The sequence below is a fragment of the Phaseolus vulgaris genome, chromosome 6, assembly GCF_000499845.2.
Source record: "Phaseolus vulgaris cultivar G19833 chromosome 6, P. vulgaris v2.0, whole genome shotgun sequence".
NCBI lineage: Eukaryota > Viridiplantae > Streptophyta > Magnoliopsida > Fabales > Fabaceae > Phaseolus > Phaseolus vulgaris.
This window is the reverse complement of record NC_023754.2, coordinates 27,451,839-27,471,513: the sequence shown is the minus strand read 5'-3', so window position 1 is coordinate 27,471,513 and position 19,675 is coordinate 27,451,839. Positions and strand designations below refer to the sequence as shown.

The 19,675-nt window shown below is 30.8% G+C and overlaps 3 protein-coding genes across 4 annotated transcripts; 1 reads left to right on the top strand and 2 right to left on the bottom strand.

The window, feature by feature from the left end:
• Positions 1-2,680: 2,680 nt before the first annotated feature.
• On the bottom strand, positions 2,681-4,864 carry LOC137832452 (uncharacterized). Of its 2 annotated transcripts, XM_068640620.1 has the most exons (4): positions 4,586-4,760; positions 4,157-4,210; positions 3,774-4,060; positions 2,681-2,887 (listed from the first exon to the last, which is right to left on the bottom strand). In XM_068640620.1, exons 3-4 carry the CDS (start codon positions 4,036-4,038, stop codon positions 2,808-2,810), a joined length of 345 nt encoding a protein of 114 aa, XP_068496721.1. In that variant the 5' UTR covers positions 4,039-4,060; positions 4,157-4,210; positions 4,586-4,760; the 3' UTR covers positions 2,681-2,807. The 2 variants fall into 2 exon arrangements, with proteins under 2 accessions (XP_068496721.1, XP_068496719.1); XM_068640618.1 differs by lacking the exon at positions 4,157-4,210 and having other exon boundaries at positions 4,586-4,864.
• A 3,423-nt stretch (positions 4,865-8,287) lies between these two features.
• LOC137832451 (uncharacterized) lies at positions 8,288-12,356 on the top strand. The gene is made up of 6 exons (XM_068640617.1): positions 8,288-8,881; positions 8,983-9,132; positions 9,386-9,592; positions 10,448-10,507; positions 10,775-11,280; positions 11,514-12,356. Exons 1-6 carry the CDS (start codon positions 8,314-8,316, stop codon positions 12,165-12,167), a joined length of 2,145 nt encoding a protein of 714 aa, XP_068496718.1. The 5' UTR covers positions 8,288-8,313; the 3' UTR covers positions 12,168-12,356.
• Positions 12,357-12,799: 443 nt separating this feature from the next.
• LOC137832450 (uncharacterized) lies at positions 12,800-16,661 on the bottom strand. The gene is made up of 5 exons (XM_068640616.1): positions 16,303-16,661; positions 15,050-15,970; positions 14,654-14,854; positions 14,077-14,272; positions 12,800-13,198 (listed from the first exon to the last, which is right to left on the bottom strand). Exons 1-5 carry the CDS (start codon positions 16,414-16,416, stop codon positions 13,017-13,019), a joined length of 1,614 nt encoding a protein of 537 aa, XP_068496717.1. The 5' UTR covers positions 16,417-16,661; the 3' UTR covers positions 12,800-13,016.
• Between the last annotated feature and the right edge of the window lie 3,014 nt (positions 16,662-19,675).

The window sequence follows — 19,675 nt, the reverse complement described above, 5'->3', positions numbered from 1 at the left end:
TCTTCTAAATTAATTAAATTATAAAGAAGTGGAGAGTGCAGAATGCATTTATTTGACTCAGAAAATAAATGTATTAAAAGAAAGGTGTCCCACCTAATCCAAGAAAATTAATGTACATTAAATGATATTGGACTGTGTATATTATTGGGGATAGGATAAAAATTCAACAAAATAAAAATATGCAAAAATAAATTCTAAATATTATAAAAAATTTATTAAATAAAAACTAATTTTAAAAATTAAATAATTAATTATTATATTAACAGAATTAAATACTATTTTATAAATTAATAAATTATTAATATTTAAGATTAATCATTATAAATTATACACACATGTGTGGTGTATAATTTCAATTACAGTGTAATGATACAATCTAACTTTTCTCTTATCGAGAAATAGTGTCCAACTTGGTTACTCCAGTGCTGTATTTCACGAGCTAAGTTGTTTCTGGGCTTAGCTACACAAATATGTAAAATTAAATTAAAATAATTTTAAAAATAAAAAATAATTATTATATTAATTAAATTAAATACTATTTTATAAAATAATAAATTATTAATATTTATAAATATAACTATTAATTACTTTATATTTTAAATTAATCATTATATAGAATCTAACTTTTTTCTTATCGAGAAATAGTATCCAACTTGATTACTCCAGTGCTATATTTCACGGGCTAGGTTGCTATCTCGGCTTAGCTACACAAATATGTAAAAAAATTATCTTTATATTTTAAGTATATTTTATGTAAAGATAAGGATGGTTGTAATTATCATTAAAATAGTAAGCAAGAGTAATTTTTGCATATTCCATGTGTTTAATAATACTGTCGTGGAAGTTTTAAAAAAAGAATAATAAGATTAACCATCTGCACAAGTAAGAATGCAACCAGTTGACTTTTCTTCTTTCTCTTACCTTCGAAAAGGAAGGCCTTGTTATTTTTCTGATTTCTTTCTTTACTTATCTTTATTGTTAAACAGAATAATAATGATGGACAAAAAGAAAAGCAATGTTATTGTGCTCTGTGTAGGCCCACCAAAAACAATTTTAATTACAATGATTACACAAACTATTATCTTAATACTCTCATCTCACCTTATCCCCAACCAAAATTAGCTCACCGCACGTTCCTTATTTATCAAAGCCCTGCAAAGTTATAAAAATAATGCATGATTGGATGTGATTGTTATAATGCCATGGTTGAATCTGCATCATTGAAAAGGTAGTAAATGTTTTAAAAATTCACCCCATGATAACGAATTTTAGTTTTTTGTTGAACTCTTCAATGGGGCTATCCACAGTTTGTAATTATTCCAGGAGACTATAATTCAACTGTAAATGAAAAGGATCTCGTGGTTGTTTATTCTCTTCACTTTTATCATGTATTAAATAAATTATACTTTTGAAACTATTTGTGCTAAATAAACTATAAAAAAAATAATAATGAAAGATAAGTGCCACTTTATTTTTTGCATAAGTCCCGTGTGCACGTTTTGCATTTCGCACGCAATCTATGTCCCAAAGTTAGTCATCAAATCCGTTCAAACAAACTTCTCCATCAAAATTTCTACGAAAAGAAAAGTAAGATTCTTTTATAAATTAAAATTAAATTATAAAAAAACTAATTGTAAAAGGCTTTTATATAACTTTCCCATATTAATTTAATTTATAAAAAATCTATTTTTTTTTCTTCTAACCTTTTTATAGAAAATTTTATTAAAACATTTCCTTAATCGCATTTACCTGCAAAAGAATAACCCAAACTGAGGCTCTCTGTTTGGATTGAGAAGGGGATTTGTGAGGATGGGAGGGAATGGATTTGTGAGGATTGAAGAGGATGTGTGAGAATATGTGAGGTTGTTTGGATGGAGAGATGATAGTGTGGATTTGTGAGAATGGTTTATTGTAAGTTTACAAAATTATCCTTCTTATTAAAAAATATTTAAATAATGAATTATGATTTTTTGTGTGTAGATTTGAATTAATTAAATATTTTTAATATATAATATTCATAATTATTTATATTTTTAATAAAAAATTAAAAAATATAATATAAAATATTTTGGTGTTAAATTGAAATAAATTAAATACATTAAAATTTATGAAAATAATATTCATTTGTTATTTTATATAACTATATATATTGTTGATATTATAATTTTATTTTATTATTTATAATTATATGTTGTTATTAATAGTATAATTAAATATTTTTAAAATTATAAATAATAAATAAATTTATGTAATATTTAATTTTATATATTAAAATAAAATACATGTACAAGAGTATTTTGGTAAAATGCAACAATCCTATTAAATCCTCGTGAATCTCTTCATTTTGTGAAGAATGAAAAAATCCCTCCATCCTCTTTCCCACTCTCAAAACCATGGAAACAAACACAAAAAAACACCCCTCCCTCCTCCCTCCTCCCTCCTCCCTCCTCCCTCCTCCCTCCTCCCTCCTCCCTCCTCCCTCCTCCCTCCTCTGAAGGAAACACACCTTAGTGAGTCTTGAGAACATCCGTTATTATTCAAAAAATTATAAATTGTCACAATCAAACGTCAATAACGAGTTGATCCCACCTCACTGAAATGCCTAAATGTCCCAATTTTGATTGAAATAATTTTAAGTTATATGCATTTTTTTTCTAAATTTTGTCACTGGATCATCTACTTGTATATCAACACGATTACATCTACCATTTTATTCTATCTGTGTCATTCAAACATACAGTTGCAACCAAATTTGATCATTACAAAGATTTCAAGGTATAGCTCTAGTACTCATTTACAGTAATGCTCTAATAATCAGGAATGGCAGAAAAGCGGTATCCTTGAGCACCCCTCCATGCATAATATGCAATTCGAGTCTCATAAAAACCTGTATCCAGAAATTAAGGAGAATTATGTTTCCAGAAAAAGATCCACGTGACAGATAGTTAATATGTGCATAGTCATGGTAGATACAAACTAAATTAATATTTAGCAGTCAAGAAGCATCTGTGAACGAAAGAAATGAGACACTTCAAGCTCTAGAACAAATAAAACAGGCTAAAAAGTACGGCAAGACACATCATTCCATATATATGATGGAAATAATCATTAATTCATAATTGTAAACATAATCATAGAGATGAACATGACCTCCACCCATTCCATGCCCAGTCTCATATTCTACTCTCATCAATTAAGTACACATTAAAGTTCTTTTTTAATAAGCAAGGAAAAGTTTTAGCTAATGAAATTATGTTACTATAGTATTAATGTCATGTTATTGTCTAGGTAGCATATTTTATGTGGTGGGATAGACAAAGAGGACAGCTGACATGGATCCATAATTGTATGCTTCGCATTATATGCAATGATATTCTCATCAGGTGAGAGTATTGGTATGTCACATTTCTTTGAAACATTTTTAACTGATTCATTGTAAAGGCTGATCAACGCAAACGGCATAGTTTATGATCTGTGAATTATCTCTCTGCTAATCATGAAGTGCATCCACTATCCCCCATTTCGACAAATTCAATTGAACATGACAAAATTGGCATGGTTTCTGTGTTTCTCAGGGGGTAAAGATCAAATGCAGTTTGAGCTAATCAATCTCGATGCTGGGCTCGTAATGCATAACTAACAACCAATTCGTCCAAAAGTATATTAGCTCAGCAGTCTCAAAGTTGTCAAAACAATTATTCTTGGTTTTATATTAATTAAACTAGATACTTAAACATACATAATGCATATCACATTCAGAGAATCCAACACACCTGGGAGAAAGCTAAGGAAGCCAAGGGCTAAAAGACCATATGCTTGAGAACTTTCTCCCCCCATATGACCAGAGAAGATAAAGTATGAAAGAAACAGAAGTCCTGTGCCAAGGAATAACAGGAAGAGTGCAAGGGCAATGGATTTCCAGGGAACTTTATCCAAGGCCCTCGGTGTATAATCAAATCGTGGGTCAAATGGTCTATTAATAGCACCATCATCGTCATCTGTGGCAAGAGGGGAGTAACGAACACGTCTAGTAGCCATATCTTTCCAGAGCTATGTGCTCCTAAATTTTTTAACCCCAACAAAAAAGGACCACATTAGATTGGGATCAGATGGGAAAACCAGAAACTTTAACACAACAAGGGATGAAAAGACTTGCAATTAATTGACAGATTCTTGAAGACTGAAGTTCTTCCAGTCAAGGAAGGTTGTACTGCATAATAAAAAAATTCATCACTTCACCCTAACAAATTCATAAACAACAGAAACACACAGAGATACACCAAAATTTCAACAAACTCTAATTTAGAGCCATAATTCAATTATGTGACCACAAGGGAATCAAGCGTCAGTTTAGAGACTCTGCACATGCCACTATAAGGTTATCAAGATCGCGAGTCAACTCGTAAACTGGGACGAGTTAACTTTCCCACACCTCGAACCTAGTTAACTCGCAAATAGGTGTGAACTCGAGCAAATTCGCACGAGTTTAGAGTCGATTCAGCATGCTCCGTTAGGCACTAGAAAAAAAAGCAAAAAAAGACAGTGGAATTGTTTGTTTGTAGGTCAGGATTTATGCAGAACGTACCAGGGTTGCAATTCCGTGGTTCTGTCTTGCAAGTTCGGGTCCGTTTGTCTGTTGATGTTGCGTTCTCCTATAGCACGAACAGATCTGTGTTGGTGTCTTTCTCAGGTCGTTTTACTTTTCCACATTCTCCTTTGAGTTTTCCTGCACACCCTGCGATCTTACTTACTGCTCTCCCTGTTCTTTACTCTTCTCTCGCCATTTCATTTCAGAGGACGACAAATTACTCGGTTGGGTCATCTTAGGGCTTTAGTGGTTTTTTTGGGCTCTGCATTCTGCACCCCTATAAATTTAAACTACAATTGCATATAAATTAAAATTATACTCTTACCTTTTTAAAATTTTAATTTTAGATTGTGAAATTTGAAATACATTTTTTACAATTCAAAATATATATTTTTTATTTTGTATTTTAAATTGTACAATCTAAAATAAATAAAAAATGTATTTTAAAATATAAATTCTAAAATACAAATAAAAAAAGTATTATGTAAATGTATTATAACATAAAAATGCATTATTTTAATAAAAAATATATTTTAAATTTGGAAATACATATTATAATATATAATCTGGAATGTACTATTGTATGTTCTAAAAGTATTTTTAATTTGAAAAAATATATTAAATTATACAATCATATATATCAATATATTTTGAATTATATTTTAAAAAATATTTTTTAAGTTCAAAATATATATCAAATACAATCTAAAATATATTTTTAAGAAACAATTTTATTATTTCATTCATAATGGGACAGGTTTAAAAACATAGGGGTGAAGAATGCAACACCCTTTTTTTCCTCCTCTCTTATATGGCAATTGCTTCCTTTACCCAACACTTTTGAACCTGCACTCAACACAGTTTCAAAAATTCCAAAAATACCTTTTATTTCAGAAATGAAAATCTATAATTGAAAATAATGCATTCCATAAAAATAGATCCGAGAGAGATTATTGTGTTCCGAATATAAAAATCCGAAAACAAAAAATCAAAATCACATTCTAGATAAAAAAAATCTGGAATTGAAAATAATTCATTATGAAAAAATTTATCTAAAAAAGATTATTGTGTTCCGGAAAAGAGGACCTAGAATGTAATTTTATATGAACCCCATTTTTTTAAGGGTATTTTTGTCTTTTTCCTTTAATTGTATGCAGTGATATGGTGCAAGAAGCAATTGTCCTTTTCTATTGGTGTATCTTCGACCTCTCTCACTTCAAGTCCAGTAACTTTTTATGTTAAAAATAATAAAAATATGAAATCTATTTATAAGTAACATATAATATAATATGATCAACTAATAACAATAATCACAATAATAGTATAATAAAAATATATAAAAATTATTTGTAGCATAATATACTATAAATATTTTAATATAATGTTTAATTATTATATTCTTTAATAATATTTTGATATAATTTTTTATACGAAATAAAATTTTAAGGGTTTATCATTTTGATTTTAAGGGTTTAGTTTATTACACTTACTAATTTACCAAAATTTTCGTGTTTGTGATATTCAATTTTATGATTTAAATATATATGCTTAAACTATTCCCAAGTTGAAGAAATCTACCTACTCTCTGGCATTTACTTTACCGTTGATAAATAAATTCATAGTTAATCACAGGGCTATGATCATGCAGAAGTTAAACTAAAAATAATAACATAAATCATAGACATTGTTTCTCCTATCTCACCTTTTCTTTTTATATACTATATCGTTACAAGACTTGTTATAGGTGCGGAATGCCACGTAGAATTTGTATTATTAAAAATAATTTAAAAAAATAAGAATTAATTATTATATTAAATAAATCTGATATTATTTTAAAAATTAAAAACTTATTAATATTTAAATTATTTTTATTATTAATAAATATTTTAAATTCATATTTAATTAGTTATCTAAGCTTTAACTACTAATTATTAATTATTAAACGGACAAAAATTTGTTCTATCATCTATAAGTAAATTTTATCGATAATAGAAAAAATTATTAACAAAAATAAATTCATTGTGATTATTGTGTACCCTAAAATGATAAAGGTAAAAATTTGGATATTAGATTCATGACTAATCAAATGACACATATGAAAAATGTGTATGTTAACTTTGATAGGATCAAATCAATATTAGTGAAACTTCTAAATAATATCCATTGTTGTTGTTGATTATGCTGTTTTCTTCATACTAGAATTTACTTTCAATAATCTTATCTATGTTAAAAAACTATAAATACTTTGAATTATCCTTCTCACTTATCATGAAAACGATTGGACATATTGATATTTTGGACCGGCTATATAAAATTACTAGACGATCTAACATGAAGAAAAAATATTTCAATAAATAATAGTACCCGTTGCAATATTGGGAATATGGAAACATATCCTTCAAATAAGTATTTATCATTATAGAAATTAGTAAAAATTGCCAAAAAATATTTATCATTTTAGGTATTAGTAAAAATCTTCAATAATCTCTTAATAACGTTGAATATTTAAAGAGAAAAACAAATCGCGAATAAAATATTTAGTAGAGGCAGTTTCTTCCTGCACCTCTACATTTTTCTTCCTGCATCCCTACAAGATTGTGCAAAGACAAATTTATCCCTATATTTTTTTTTTATTTTGGATTATGAAATCCGATAAATTTTTGGATTTGCGTTTTCGGTAAAATTTTGGATTGGCGCATCTGATAATCTTCCGGATTGGTGCTTCCGGTAGTATATGAATGGTAGTGTTAATCCAAAATAAAAAAATGCAAAACATCCATAATTGAAAAAATCATTCCGGATCTGCCAATCCGTAATTTAAAATATGCATGAAAAAAATCATTCCAGATCTACCAATCCGTAATATAAATTAGGTTTTCAGATTCAGCAATCTAGAAATCAACAATTTATGCAAACTTTGCTTTCAGAACACCCCCTCATCTAGAAAGCAACATGATTTACTTCCGGATTGATGAATCCATAACACACTCCCAGATTCCGAATTCAAATAACAGGTGAAAGTTAGTTTTGAAATTTACAAAATTGTGGGGTACAGGAAGAAAAATGTAGAGGTGCAGGAAGAAACTGCCTTAGTAGGATTAAAACTGAAAAAAAAAACAATTATAATTTCGTTTCTTGATCCATGTAATATAAGACGAAGTTATTTAAGTAGAACTGTTTAAAAAATAGTATATTTATTGTTGTTTCCACTATATTATACATACTATTAACTATGTGAAAGGAATAGGGTATATAAAATTATTATAATTAATAAGAAGTTAGTAAATGTGTGTAAATAAACCTAGAAGGAATATGTGTGGGACCTGATACCTTGACATTGCATACTGCAGTAAACATACTCTTAACAAATAAACAAATTAATATTTTAATATTTTAAATTTTAATATTTAATTTAAAATATTAAAATATTATTATAAAGGGTTGTTGAATGTTGGTGTGTGCAGTGTTAACAAAAACGTTTTCCACATATGTGTGTGCATGTGAGTATTAACAAAGGCAGTCCAGCCATTACAGGAATACTTAATGTTGGAAAGCAAAGGAAAACCTCCGAGTTGAGTTATTCTCGGAAGCCAATTCACTTTGTGAATAAATTAAGCAAAGCACATATGCTGAAATTCTGGCTTCTGGGTTACGATGGATTCCTTTCCACAATATAAGGAGACATGAATTGTTGGATGCAGTGAAGAAGGATCCATGACTGAGTGATGAGCGAGGAACAGGTAGGGAGGAGGAAATTAGAGGTCACAAGGCAACTAGCCTTGCACATTGAAAGAATGAAAAGGCCATATATAATGGCCAAGAGATATGACTGGGAAGGTTTCCGGAAATTTTTCTGCGAACACAAGAATCTGTTGGACAAGCAAATCGACTTGCACCACAGCACCCCTTTTCACTACGCAGCACACTGTGGGAACCCAGAAATGTACAAGGAGATGATTGAGTGGGTGGGTGAGGGAGACATAAAGCGTGTTCTGAGGTTGCAGGATGACATGGGGAACACGCCACTCCATGAGGTGGCCTTCACAGGAGAAGTGGAGATGACAAAGAGCATTCTGGAGCACGAGGAGGAAGCAGGGTCCGATCAGTATCAGGCATTGATAGAGATGAGGAACAATTTGGGAGAAACTCCTGTTTACAGAGCAGCTGCACTTGGAAAGACAGACTTGCTCATCTTCTTCCTTGAAGACTGTCAAGTTGATCCCAACATCCATTTTCACCGACAAGAGGATAAGATGTCCATTCTTCACACTGCTGTCATTGATCAGTTCTTTGGTTCATCTCTCTCTCTCTCTCATCATTTCATGCATCTTCACATCACACACATAAAATTATTCCCTTCTATGAAGTTGGTAACATGTTTATTTTGAATGCAGGCACAGCTTTATGGATTTTAAAAAACTATGACTACCTCGCTAATGAAAAAGAACAGAATGATCTCACAACTCTCCAATTGCTAGCAAAGATGCCCTCTACGTTTAAAAGTCAAACCCCAATGGGTCCTTTCAAAAGTTTCTTATACATTTGTATGTCTTCTGCATCTATTTATACTCCTGGGTTTAGCTTTTCCAATTCCAAACATGCATATGTATCCAAAGAAATATTTTATATTTTGGTGTGTTTTTTGTGTGTATATATTCATTATTATTGATTGAAATATTAATAATGAAGAATTTTGATCAAATTAATTATATAAATAATGAAATTCGAAGTTAATAGTAAGCACAGTGTTGAAGTTATATAGGAAGTTATGCTAATAGTTGCAGTATCGTGACACAGTGCTTCCTAACTTTCAAGATTACAAATACTACGATCAAAATAATGGATGCACTACAAAAGAGGAAGATTTGGAAAGAGGCAGAAACAACAGAAATGAACCATCTTCAACTGAAACGCACCTTGAGGATAACATGAGAGAAGGGCAAAAACTGGAAAAACACAAGAAAGGAAAAAAGGAGTCACCTAGAACTCAAAGGAATCTCTCAGGTATCCAATTGACATGTTAAAACATAAATAACAGTTTTGGATAAATATCTATATAAGATTAATTTTGTAAGTAAAATTTGAGCACATAGCAATTATAAAATATTTTGTGAAATTAGGATACGAAATGTTATTCCCTTTACTTGTATTCATAATAACCATTATTATTCAGAGGAAAATTTGCATGCAATATGGATGCTTTAACGTTGTTTTTCAATTATATTTAAGTTTTACTTTAATAATATGTTATATATTTAACAAAATTAATTATTATATAAAATATTGAGATAAAACCCAAAATTTGATTTAAAAATAATATCAACTCAAATTTAGAAGACTGTCGTGTGCATATTGTGAAACCAAATACATTAATTGAAGGGTGAGTTTTATTATACTCTTTTAATAGAGTAAAATTTGTAAGGAGTCCTATATAATGACTCAATAGAACCATAAAAGATAAGTTAAAACATCATACATTATATAATGACTCTTGAATCTTGTCCTTAGAGTAGACTTAAGTAGATTATAAAAAATATTTGATCTCGACTTCTAATTTATATGAAATTTATGAATGTATTCAAATAAGAAACTATCCCAACCCTTATTATCAAGTGAGAATTTATTTTTTATATTTAAAAGTCTGACATAATTCAGAATTTACCCAAAACTAGTTTATTAATATTTTTCTTATTCAACTCACCTTCGAAACTAAATTATACACTAATACACTTTAGATTATAATGTGAGAAGAACAATGTTTTATTTCAAAATGAACAGTTATAATTATTTAAAATAATGTTCAACATGTATGTATGATTTACGTAATCAAGATTAACTCATTTAAATATTTTTTTGCAGCTTGGTCAACTACAGTTTTTTCATGGCTGTGGTATTCCATGTGGAAGGTTCTAGCCAAAGGTGCAACATACATTTCTCCCAACAACAAAAAAATATATTTAGAACATGTTTCGAAAAACTAAAAAAAAAATTGTTTTTTATAAGTTCAAATTAATTCATAAAAGTTAACTTATATAAAAAAAATGAACTTATGCATAAATTAGTTTTAAATTATGAAAAAAGAATTTGATTTTTAGTCTAAAAATTGTTTATGAAAAAAATTATATATAATATGTTTTGACTTAATTTGTTTTCCTGGCGTTACTTGTTTACTTTGTTGATGTTCAGAATGGAAAGAGATTGATAAACTTTGGAGGAAAAAGGAAATGCATAATTTAGCAAAGGAACTAGTACACTTGCTAGTACAAAAAGACTTTTCATGGCGAAATACTGCCATAGCAAGGGATAAAACAGTTTCCATGGGGAGATCACAACGTGAAGGAAAGCCCAAAGAGGAAAAAAAGGAACAAGAGGGTGCAAGCAAACCTACTACATATACCCCCTTGCTTATGGCTGCTTGCAATGGAATTACAGAGATTGTTGAATTAATAATTCATTTTCATCCTCATTCAATTGAGCATGTTAGTGAAGATGAGCAAAACATATTGTACATGGCTGTAAAGCACCGCCAGAAGGAAATTTATCGAATCTTAAAGAAATTGAAAATGGTGAGAAGTCTTGCTGGAAAAATAGACAAGGACAATAACACTGTCCTTCATCACACTGCAGAATTTCAAGGGGGTTCCCAACCTGGTTATGCCATGCAGCTGCAAGAGGAGTTGCATTGGTTTGATGTAAGTATCCTTTTCAATTTCTCATAATCAGAAATTATACTCCTACTTCTCATTTTCAATGTGTTCACTCAACTTTTGGATATTATAAGTACAATCATTGATGTTTTAGAAAATTAGCTAGTAAGAGAATTGTAAAGCAAAGGACTAATTAGTATCTGATGTGTGTATCTCACTAATTGATACCATTGTATATCTCAAATCATTTACTGTCTGCACTCATCATAATAATACAGCGCATAGAAAAGAGAGTCCCTTATCATTATACCATTCACAAAAACCAACACAACCAAACTGCAAAGCAACTTTTTGTGGAAAAGCATGCATCACTCCTTAAGGATGCTCGTGAATGGATAAAAGAAACTGCTCAATCGTGTTCTGCAGTAGCTGTTCTTGTTGCCACTGTTGTCTTTGCAGCAGCCTACACTGTCCCTGGAGGCACAGATGACTATGGCTTCCCTAGATTTCTTCATCACGCCATATTCTTCGTCTTCACAATTATGGATATTGTGGCTCTTATAGGTTCTTTGGCTTCTGTGATTATGTTCCTCTCAATCCTCACATCACCCTGTGAGATGTGGGACTTTCGAAAATCTCTCCCTCGAAAATTGATGGCAGGTTTTGCCTTGTTGTTCTTCTCCATGGCCACAACAATGCTAGCATTCAGCGCCACAATTTTGATCAACATCAAGTTAGAGGGGAACAAATGGACTTCAAGTTTGACATATTGTGCAGCATTCTTCCCTGTATGCATATTTGCATTGGTGCAGTTCCCTCTATTCATGGCCATCAAAGGATGTGTTCGTAGCTTACGTAGGAACCTTAAGAAGATTATTCCTAGGTTCCTCCTTAAGTTGGTCAAAAGGAGAAAGAAACTATGGGACGTCTGAATTGGAAACTATATATCTATTTTCTGTGCCCCCCTCCCCAACCATTTTTCAATTTTTTGACATTTTTTCTTCAACCATAATTTCTTTTGGTTGTGTACAATTTTTTATTATGTCACGTTACTATTTCAAGGTTGTAATCATACACTGTATATTTGTATGGATTATTTAAAATAACCACCATTGGACATAGATGTGCATAAATTAAAACATACTTTATATTTTCTCTAAACTCAAATATAAATAAAAAAATAGTAATACTTGATGAATTTAAATATACATATATTTAAACTAATTCAACTTTATTTAAAGTAACTATTTTAATCAAATTTCTCTGTTTAGAGATGAACACCATTTTCAATAAATATGATTGAAAATAATTTAGAAAATAGATTTTTATTTTTATAAAATCAAGAACTTTAAAAGAATCAAACTATCATTCTTAATAAATATCAAAATTAGATATTTATTGTTGTATTTGAGTTCAAAATAAATAAATAACATATTTTGTCGTGATATACAAGAATTTAATTCAATATGCCACTGAATCTATAAAGCCAAAGTATTATTATAATTGTTAATAAACTTTTCTTTGATGGCCATTAATATAGTTGAGGAAGTTGGGGCTCAAAAAATCATCAAAGGCAATTCTAGCCAAATAAAATTATTAAAGCAGGTCACCAATCCCTCCATCTTGGTCAACAATAACTGTAAAATATCAATATCTGCATATACATTTACAAGACAAATAATGACACGTTGGTTTACAATGAGTGTGACTTAGAAACTGTACAAAATATGTACTTGATGCCAATGTCCCGTGGGTGAAAGGAATGATGTTGAAGCATTCAATCATCCATCAAGCTTGGAATAGAGATCAGTAAGTGCACGGTAGAGAATGGCAGCAGCAGGTGGCCTAGGCAGTGAGTCAAGTATGTCTGTTGCAGCTATAGACTGGCTGCCATAGAAACGGGAATTTTCTTGCGTGCGAGTAGTTACCATACTCCCTTCAAGTGAACATCCAACAAATGCACCTGCATGTAGTAATATTGTCGTCAAACACCACACTCCAAAACTAAAACAAAATGGACTCCAGTCAGGTCACCTAAGCAAAACCTCCAAATGTAACAAAAAATCATCAAGTTCAATAAAACCATGTTCGATTCTAGGGTATAAAGGTTACATTAATATTAACATCAATCTAAAAAGTTTATGAGAATGGCTTTTGGAGATTCACTTGCAGCATGCTTGGTAATCGCTAAAATACAAGTTTCAGTGGGTCATGTTAAGTGTGAAACAATCAAGTCCCAATCAGCCTTCCAAGGGTTCCATACTGAAGTCAACATTAGCCATCATGTGGTGACAAAAACCTAAAGAATGTATGAAGAGGTAAGATAGAAAAATATAAGGAAGGAAGCTTTGCTGATTCGCTCTCATGTTTTCTATAGCAAGCAATTAACTACGAAGTTGAGCACGTCAAAGCCAAATGGGATTTGGAAATCAAGGTTAACCTCTGATTATGCTTTCCTTTCACCTCTTCCACCCTCAAGAAAACCTTCTGCCTAACTGCTCACTTAAGAGTGGAACATTAGCAGCACACATATCTACTGAAGAATTTTATCTACAAACCAATACATGGATAATTACGACAATAATAGCATCTTCAGTTACTAAAGTTTTCTCAAACAGCATTGCTATAGTTTACAGCTATTCCAATTCAAAATATAAATATTCATTGGTAGTTGATGAAAACAAGAATCGTATGTTCTATACGAAGAGACCGCAGAGTACACTGAAAGTTGAACTGCTAGACTAAGAAATATTTACATAGAATAACGAAAGAGAAGATCCAGTTGCATACTGTTAAAGAAATCAAGGCCTTCAGTACACTACATGATCACAAATAACATACCTTTACTGCAGCTGTAGGTATAACAAGCAGCATAACCACCATCACCAGCTCGAACATCAGCTTCAACTGATCTACCAACAACGCCTACTGCAGCACTCAAACCAGCTCCAAGTGAAATATGCATATTGCCACTAAATGTCTTGACAGCATCATTTGTTCTCAAGACAATAATGAAGTCTGTCAACTCTCCTCCAGCCTGTGAAATAAACAAAACAAGTCAACACTTCAGAATGTATAGATATGAATAAATATCAGTAAAACCTTGAGATGTCCTACATTTATATGTCTTAGGAAGTCAGAATCAGTGCTTGGAACAGTTGAGGAGTAAATGGAATAATATTAAAATGAGGATCTTTGTGGAAATTTAGCTATTGTGAAATATATATTTCAATAAATTTCAATACATGTTACCATGTAATTCTAAAGTCTAAACAAAATAAATGTTATGGTGTTACAGTTGACCGGAAACAGTATGCACATAGTAACAGATTTTGGCAATTGATCCACAGTCATTCGAAAGCAAAGCCATTACTAATTGTAGTGTTTAGCCAATACTGTTACAGAATGGTTACTTCACCTGAGCCCCCCACCCTACACCAAAGGTGGACACAGCAGATGGAGCAGACCATGAACCATCTTCCCTTCGTGCGACCACAAGTCCTGTTCCAATGTTATACGTGACCACCACTCCTACTTTAACCACAGTGATAATTGCAAGGCCCTTTGCTTTTCTTAGAATGACATCTGGAATTGACTTCTCGGGCTTTAGAAAACCAATCTGCAAAAGTGAAATTCTAGATAAAGTAAAACTTGTTTTAGCACATAAAATTTATGCAGTAGACTTCCACATTCACAAGACACAACAATGAACTTTCTAGTTCAGATCAGTATTATAAGTTCTTTATACATGTAAAGCCCGTGATAATTAGCACCAGTTGTAAATGTTTTCTACTTCAACAATTGAAAACGATACCTGATTATAAGCCTTGATAGTGTTAGTTGCCTTGTAAATTTCATATTCCATGGACTGTCCCCAAGGAAAATTAACCCAAGATCTCAAAGTGCTCAGATCCGTCAGGTCATGGGTTGGCAACTGAGCAGCATTGCTTACATGATCCATCAAATAAGGCTGTACAGACTCAAGTCGGACACAGCATACATCACATACTCTTTGGGGGTCAGAAACTTGGAATTTTGATGGCAACAAGCTCCGCCCTTTAGAGCACTCACCACAAAATATTCCTCCACAAAACCGACAGTGATGTCGAGAGCACATGATGGGATGAAACCTCACACCACAAAGCATACAAGAAGAAGCAGCACTATCAGCTAACCATTTTGGAGGATCAGCTTCTAATAGTTCCCTCACATTACCAAAATTGGCCTCTGTAAGAGTTTGTGCCATCTCTCTCCAAGCTTGTTCTAGTACATGGCTGGATATCCACGAAAAATTACACATATGAAGATCTCCTGAAGCCAAAGAAGTCACTTTTCCCCGAGCCACAAGTAACATTTCTGCTAGCACATCCCACATAGTCAATTCCCTTTCGTCTCCTACATATTGATTCCACCCCAAGTCATCATCAGGAAAATAGCCACCGTTTGATGGAAAACCTTTGGCCCACTCTTTATGATCATCTTCCAACATAGGTGGAACTGAAACTGGTATCCACACTCCAGTATCTTCCTGCAGTGGAGCATCGTAATAGAAATACCTTCCCTGAAGATTAGCTGAAGACTCCATATCTTCGTTATGTTTTTCCAATTGTTTTTCGGGGAATTCAGGATATAATCTAGAAGCATTTGTAGAACACCGTCCAGTACTATCAGAGGAAAAGGAATCAAAATACTCTTTAGTATCGCAATTCCTCCTCCTACCACCCACCTGATCATCCTGTCAATAATATCAAGCACCACAAACAAAATCAAACATGGAGCCCCAAACTACACCCAGTCTCAAAAAGGAAAAATGAATATAATTTTAACTTTAAAGTAACATATTAATTTCATGTTTGCAAATGATTCCTGAATAATTCCCTTATTCCTCTTTCTCTTATAGTCTCACTTTTAAAGGCTACATGAACACACGAATCCCCCCTAAACAGATATTTAAGGTCAAATTCCATGCATACAGAGACAACAAAAAATCCAAAATTGCGCAGAAATTTCGAATTCCTCAAACAAAAACACATACGTATAATCTAGTCAGGAAAGGAGAAAATTTACCTGAGGAGAACCGGAATTGCATATCTGGTCGCTAAGGGAGAAACTAGAAAGCCCTGCAGATAAATTTTCCACAGCTTGCCCCTGATTCTGACACTCCAAGATTTTGCCCTCCATTGGCAAACCTAGGACAAACACCAAAATAGGGCATGCATATGCGTATAATATCTACAATTACTATCAGCAAAAGAAAGATTTGCACTGAATTGGAAAAGAACGAAACTTTGAAATGGAATTAGAGCTTCAATGGCGTGTGATCAAAACAGAGTTCCCCCAAGGTTTTACGTCTCCCTTGCGTGCTGCCCTGATTATTATATTTTCAACCTCTCTATCCTCCTTCTATTTTTTGATTTGTTATTGTTATTTTATCCACGTATTTTTTTATTTGGTTTTACAACAACTTTTCTTCAATTAAAAAAACCACTTTACTCGTATTTTCAAAAATTTTAGAAATTAAATTGTTTTTAAATTTAATAAATTAAAATTAAATTTCAAAGACTAAAATATAATAAAGGTACTGTAAAGAAAAACAAAATTAAGTTGTTTTTTTTTGCATGTCACCTATATTTTTTAGTTTTCGTGATCTCTATTTTAATAATAAAGTGTTTATATAGAGATCCTTTTAAAGAAAATAATAATAATTTGTTTTTGAAACTTCTTTTAAAAAAATTAAGTAACTATCTTTACAGTAATCATTTTACAATATAGAAAGCCCTTCAAATGAATACATGAAATAATAATTTTTAAACACTACATCTTAAATTATTTAATCAATTATTTCTATTAAAAATATACTATAAAATATGAAAATTAAATTCTAACTCAAAAACAAAAATCTAAAAAAAATGCAAAATGTTGCAGGGTGCAAGGTTGTGACAGAGGTGTGAAGAAACAGTTTTTTTTCTGAAAAAAGAAACAGCCTTAAACTCCTGGAATCTAGGCATCCCCTGTTTCCCAACAATTGGCCTCCCTAAATACAAGCTCTGAATGGATACAGCAACTATTAGTTTTAAATCCTTATTATAAATAAGTTTAATGAAAGGAAAATGGTTGGAAATGACAAATTAAATTCACATTAAATTTGGAAGTTTTTTTTTCTCTCTCTTATTTGTTTAATTTAATTAGTTAGCTTCAACTTAGTTAAAATTCATATTTAATATATTTACATCAAGGATGTGCTTGGAAGAGAAACTTCTCTTGAATCTGAAATTAAAAATTCATTTTTTTAATGTTTAGAGAGGCCAATTTGTGGTTTACCTTTTTAAAATACTATTTTCAGGAAATAATGTTTTTTAAAATAATTTTTGGCCAATTTTTACCAATTCCCATAAAAGAAATATGTGAGAATCCAACTTTTATATATATAAAAAAAATTAATAAAAAAAGTATCATGTTACTCTTATTAAATTTAAAATTTTAGCAAAAATAATATATTGCTCTTTCATTTTTACAAAACTTATATCAATATTCTAAGTAATATTTTTTTATTAACAAAATACAACTTAATCATTCTTAAAAATCATAATTTCTAATGTTTATTATTCTTATATATTAAAATAATTATATTCTACTATATATATTTTTCTGCAGTTTGAAGTAGGATAAAAGGGAAAAAGAAAAAAAATAAAGTGAGTGAAAACGATAAGAACAAAGAAAATGGTTCTGCAGTTTGAAGTAGGATATGCTAATTATTAACGAGCTAATATTCAATTAAAAAATCATTTATTATATTATATTGGCTTATACAAGACGTCCATGAATTAAATTTTTTATACCATTTTAGAAATAATTGGGAACAATACCTGAGTTATGGCAATAGAAGTACTAATAGTACTTCAAAAATAATCGGTGACAGTATTTAGGTAAAAAACAATTCAGTATCAAATAAAGGTTAAAAAAATTATTAAGATATAGTGATAATTAAAGGTGTTTAATTAATAACGATACGAAAACCTGCACTTTTCCTTTATCTTTTACATGATTTTTTGTTTTAAAATATATTATTATATACACATCTAAGAACAAAAAAAGGCCTTTATAACTATTACTAAGAGTATATTATATATTATTAAATAAAAAGGTTAAACTATTAATACGTATTTTAAATCCCAACACTTTAATTTAGTTTTAATATTCTGCCATTTATAACTGACTATTTTATGAACTATTTCGTTGTCATCAGGGAAAAAAAAAACAGATACGATGTCGCTATATGGAAAGCCCTATGATTTTTATTGTTACTAGCGGAACACAGCCTGTGCCGGTGCAATTTTTAGTTTTTATTTTTATTATTATTATTATTATATATATATATAAATATAAATTTATATATATTTATATGTAACAGATATGCTGTTAGATTTTAAGAGATTTAACGAAGAAAAAAATAAAATAAGAGAGAAAAAAATTTAAAAACTATTCTATATTTAAAATTGTTTTTTACAATTGTTTTATAAAAAGAGAATATTTTTTTCATTTTCCTTTCAAGTGAAAATAAATAAAATAAAACTTTAAAATTAAAAAACTGTTTTTTTAGTAAAGAAAAGAAAAATAACTAATTTCTCTGTACTTTCATCTCAATTAATTGAAAACAAATAAAATAAAATTTTAAAACTAAAAGAAACTGTTTTATTAATTTTTAAAATTATAAAATGTTTAAATAATTAAAATAAATTAATAAAATAAAATATTAAAGTGGAGAATTATATAGCATTGATATTATATTAAAATAAAAAACAAGGTTTCTTGTTTTCAACGACATTTACCAGTCACGTCAATGAAAAAAACGACATTTACCAAGAGGTAGAAAATTTCGTTTTGAAAATAAAAAAGATTTCAAATATGCGTCAAATATAAAAGACGTTTTGTATTCGGTTCTAATTCTTTCTTCGTTGTCATGTATGCGTCTTGAGAGCTTTACCAACTTCAAAACTTTGAGATTTTCATTTCCTCCATGGCCTTCTCTCTCAACCAACCCTTCACTTTGCTGTCAACCCTTCTTCTTCTTCTTCTCCTAAACTCTTCTCTCTGCGAATCTTTTCACGGCTTCTCCAGATATGGTGCTAGAATTTCCGGGGATGGTTCCAGTCGGCACCTGTTGGAGTCCAGGAACACTCAGCAACCCAACAACTGTGGAGAGTTGGTGGCGCAGTCTCAATGCTCTCGGAACTCAAAATGCAGCTGGTGCACCAGTGAGGACCTTGATGATATGTGTTTCAGCAAATCTGAGGCGTGGAGGTTGCCACAACAGGTTTACTCTTGCGCCCTGATCCGGTGAGATCCATTATCTTTTGGTTTCTTCTCTTTGGATCGGTGCCACCCGAAAGTGCAATTTGTGGGTTGCAATTTGTATGAAATCGTGAGTTGATGGAGGTGG

Coding starts and splice junctions, on each gene's coding strand:
- LOC137832452 (XM_068640618.1), bottom strand. CDS start 4,038: ATGGCTACTAGACGTGTTCGTTACTCCCCTCTTGCCACAGATGACGAT. Junction 2,888..3,773: donor CTTCCTTAGCTTTCTCCCAG/GTGTGTTGGATT, acceptor TTCTGGATACAG/GTTTTTATGAGACTCGAATT.
- LOC137832451 (XM_068640617.1), top strand. CDS start 8,314: ATGAGCGAGGAACAGGTAGGGAGGAGGAAATTAGAGGTCACAAGGCAA. Junction 9,133..9,385: donor CAAAAGTTTCTTATACATTT/GTATGTCTTCTG, acceptor ATCGTGACACAG/TGCTTCCTAACTTTCAAGAT. Junction 10,508..10,774: donor GTGGAAGGTTCTAGCCAAAG/GTGCAACATACA, acceptor GTTGATGTTCAG/AATGGAAAGAGATTGATAAA.
- LOC137832450 (XM_068640616.1), bottom strand. CDS start 16,416: ATGGAGGGCAAAATCTTGGAGTGTCAGAATCAGGGGCAAGCTGTGGAA. Junction 15,971..16,302: donor GCAATTCCGGTTCTCCTCAG/GTAAATTTTCTC, acceptor TATTATTGACAG/GATGATCAGGTGGGTGGTAG. Junction 14,855..15,049: donor CTATCAAGGCTTATAATCAG/GTATCGTTTTCA, acceptor TCACTTTTGCAG/ATTGGTTTTCTAAAGCCCGA.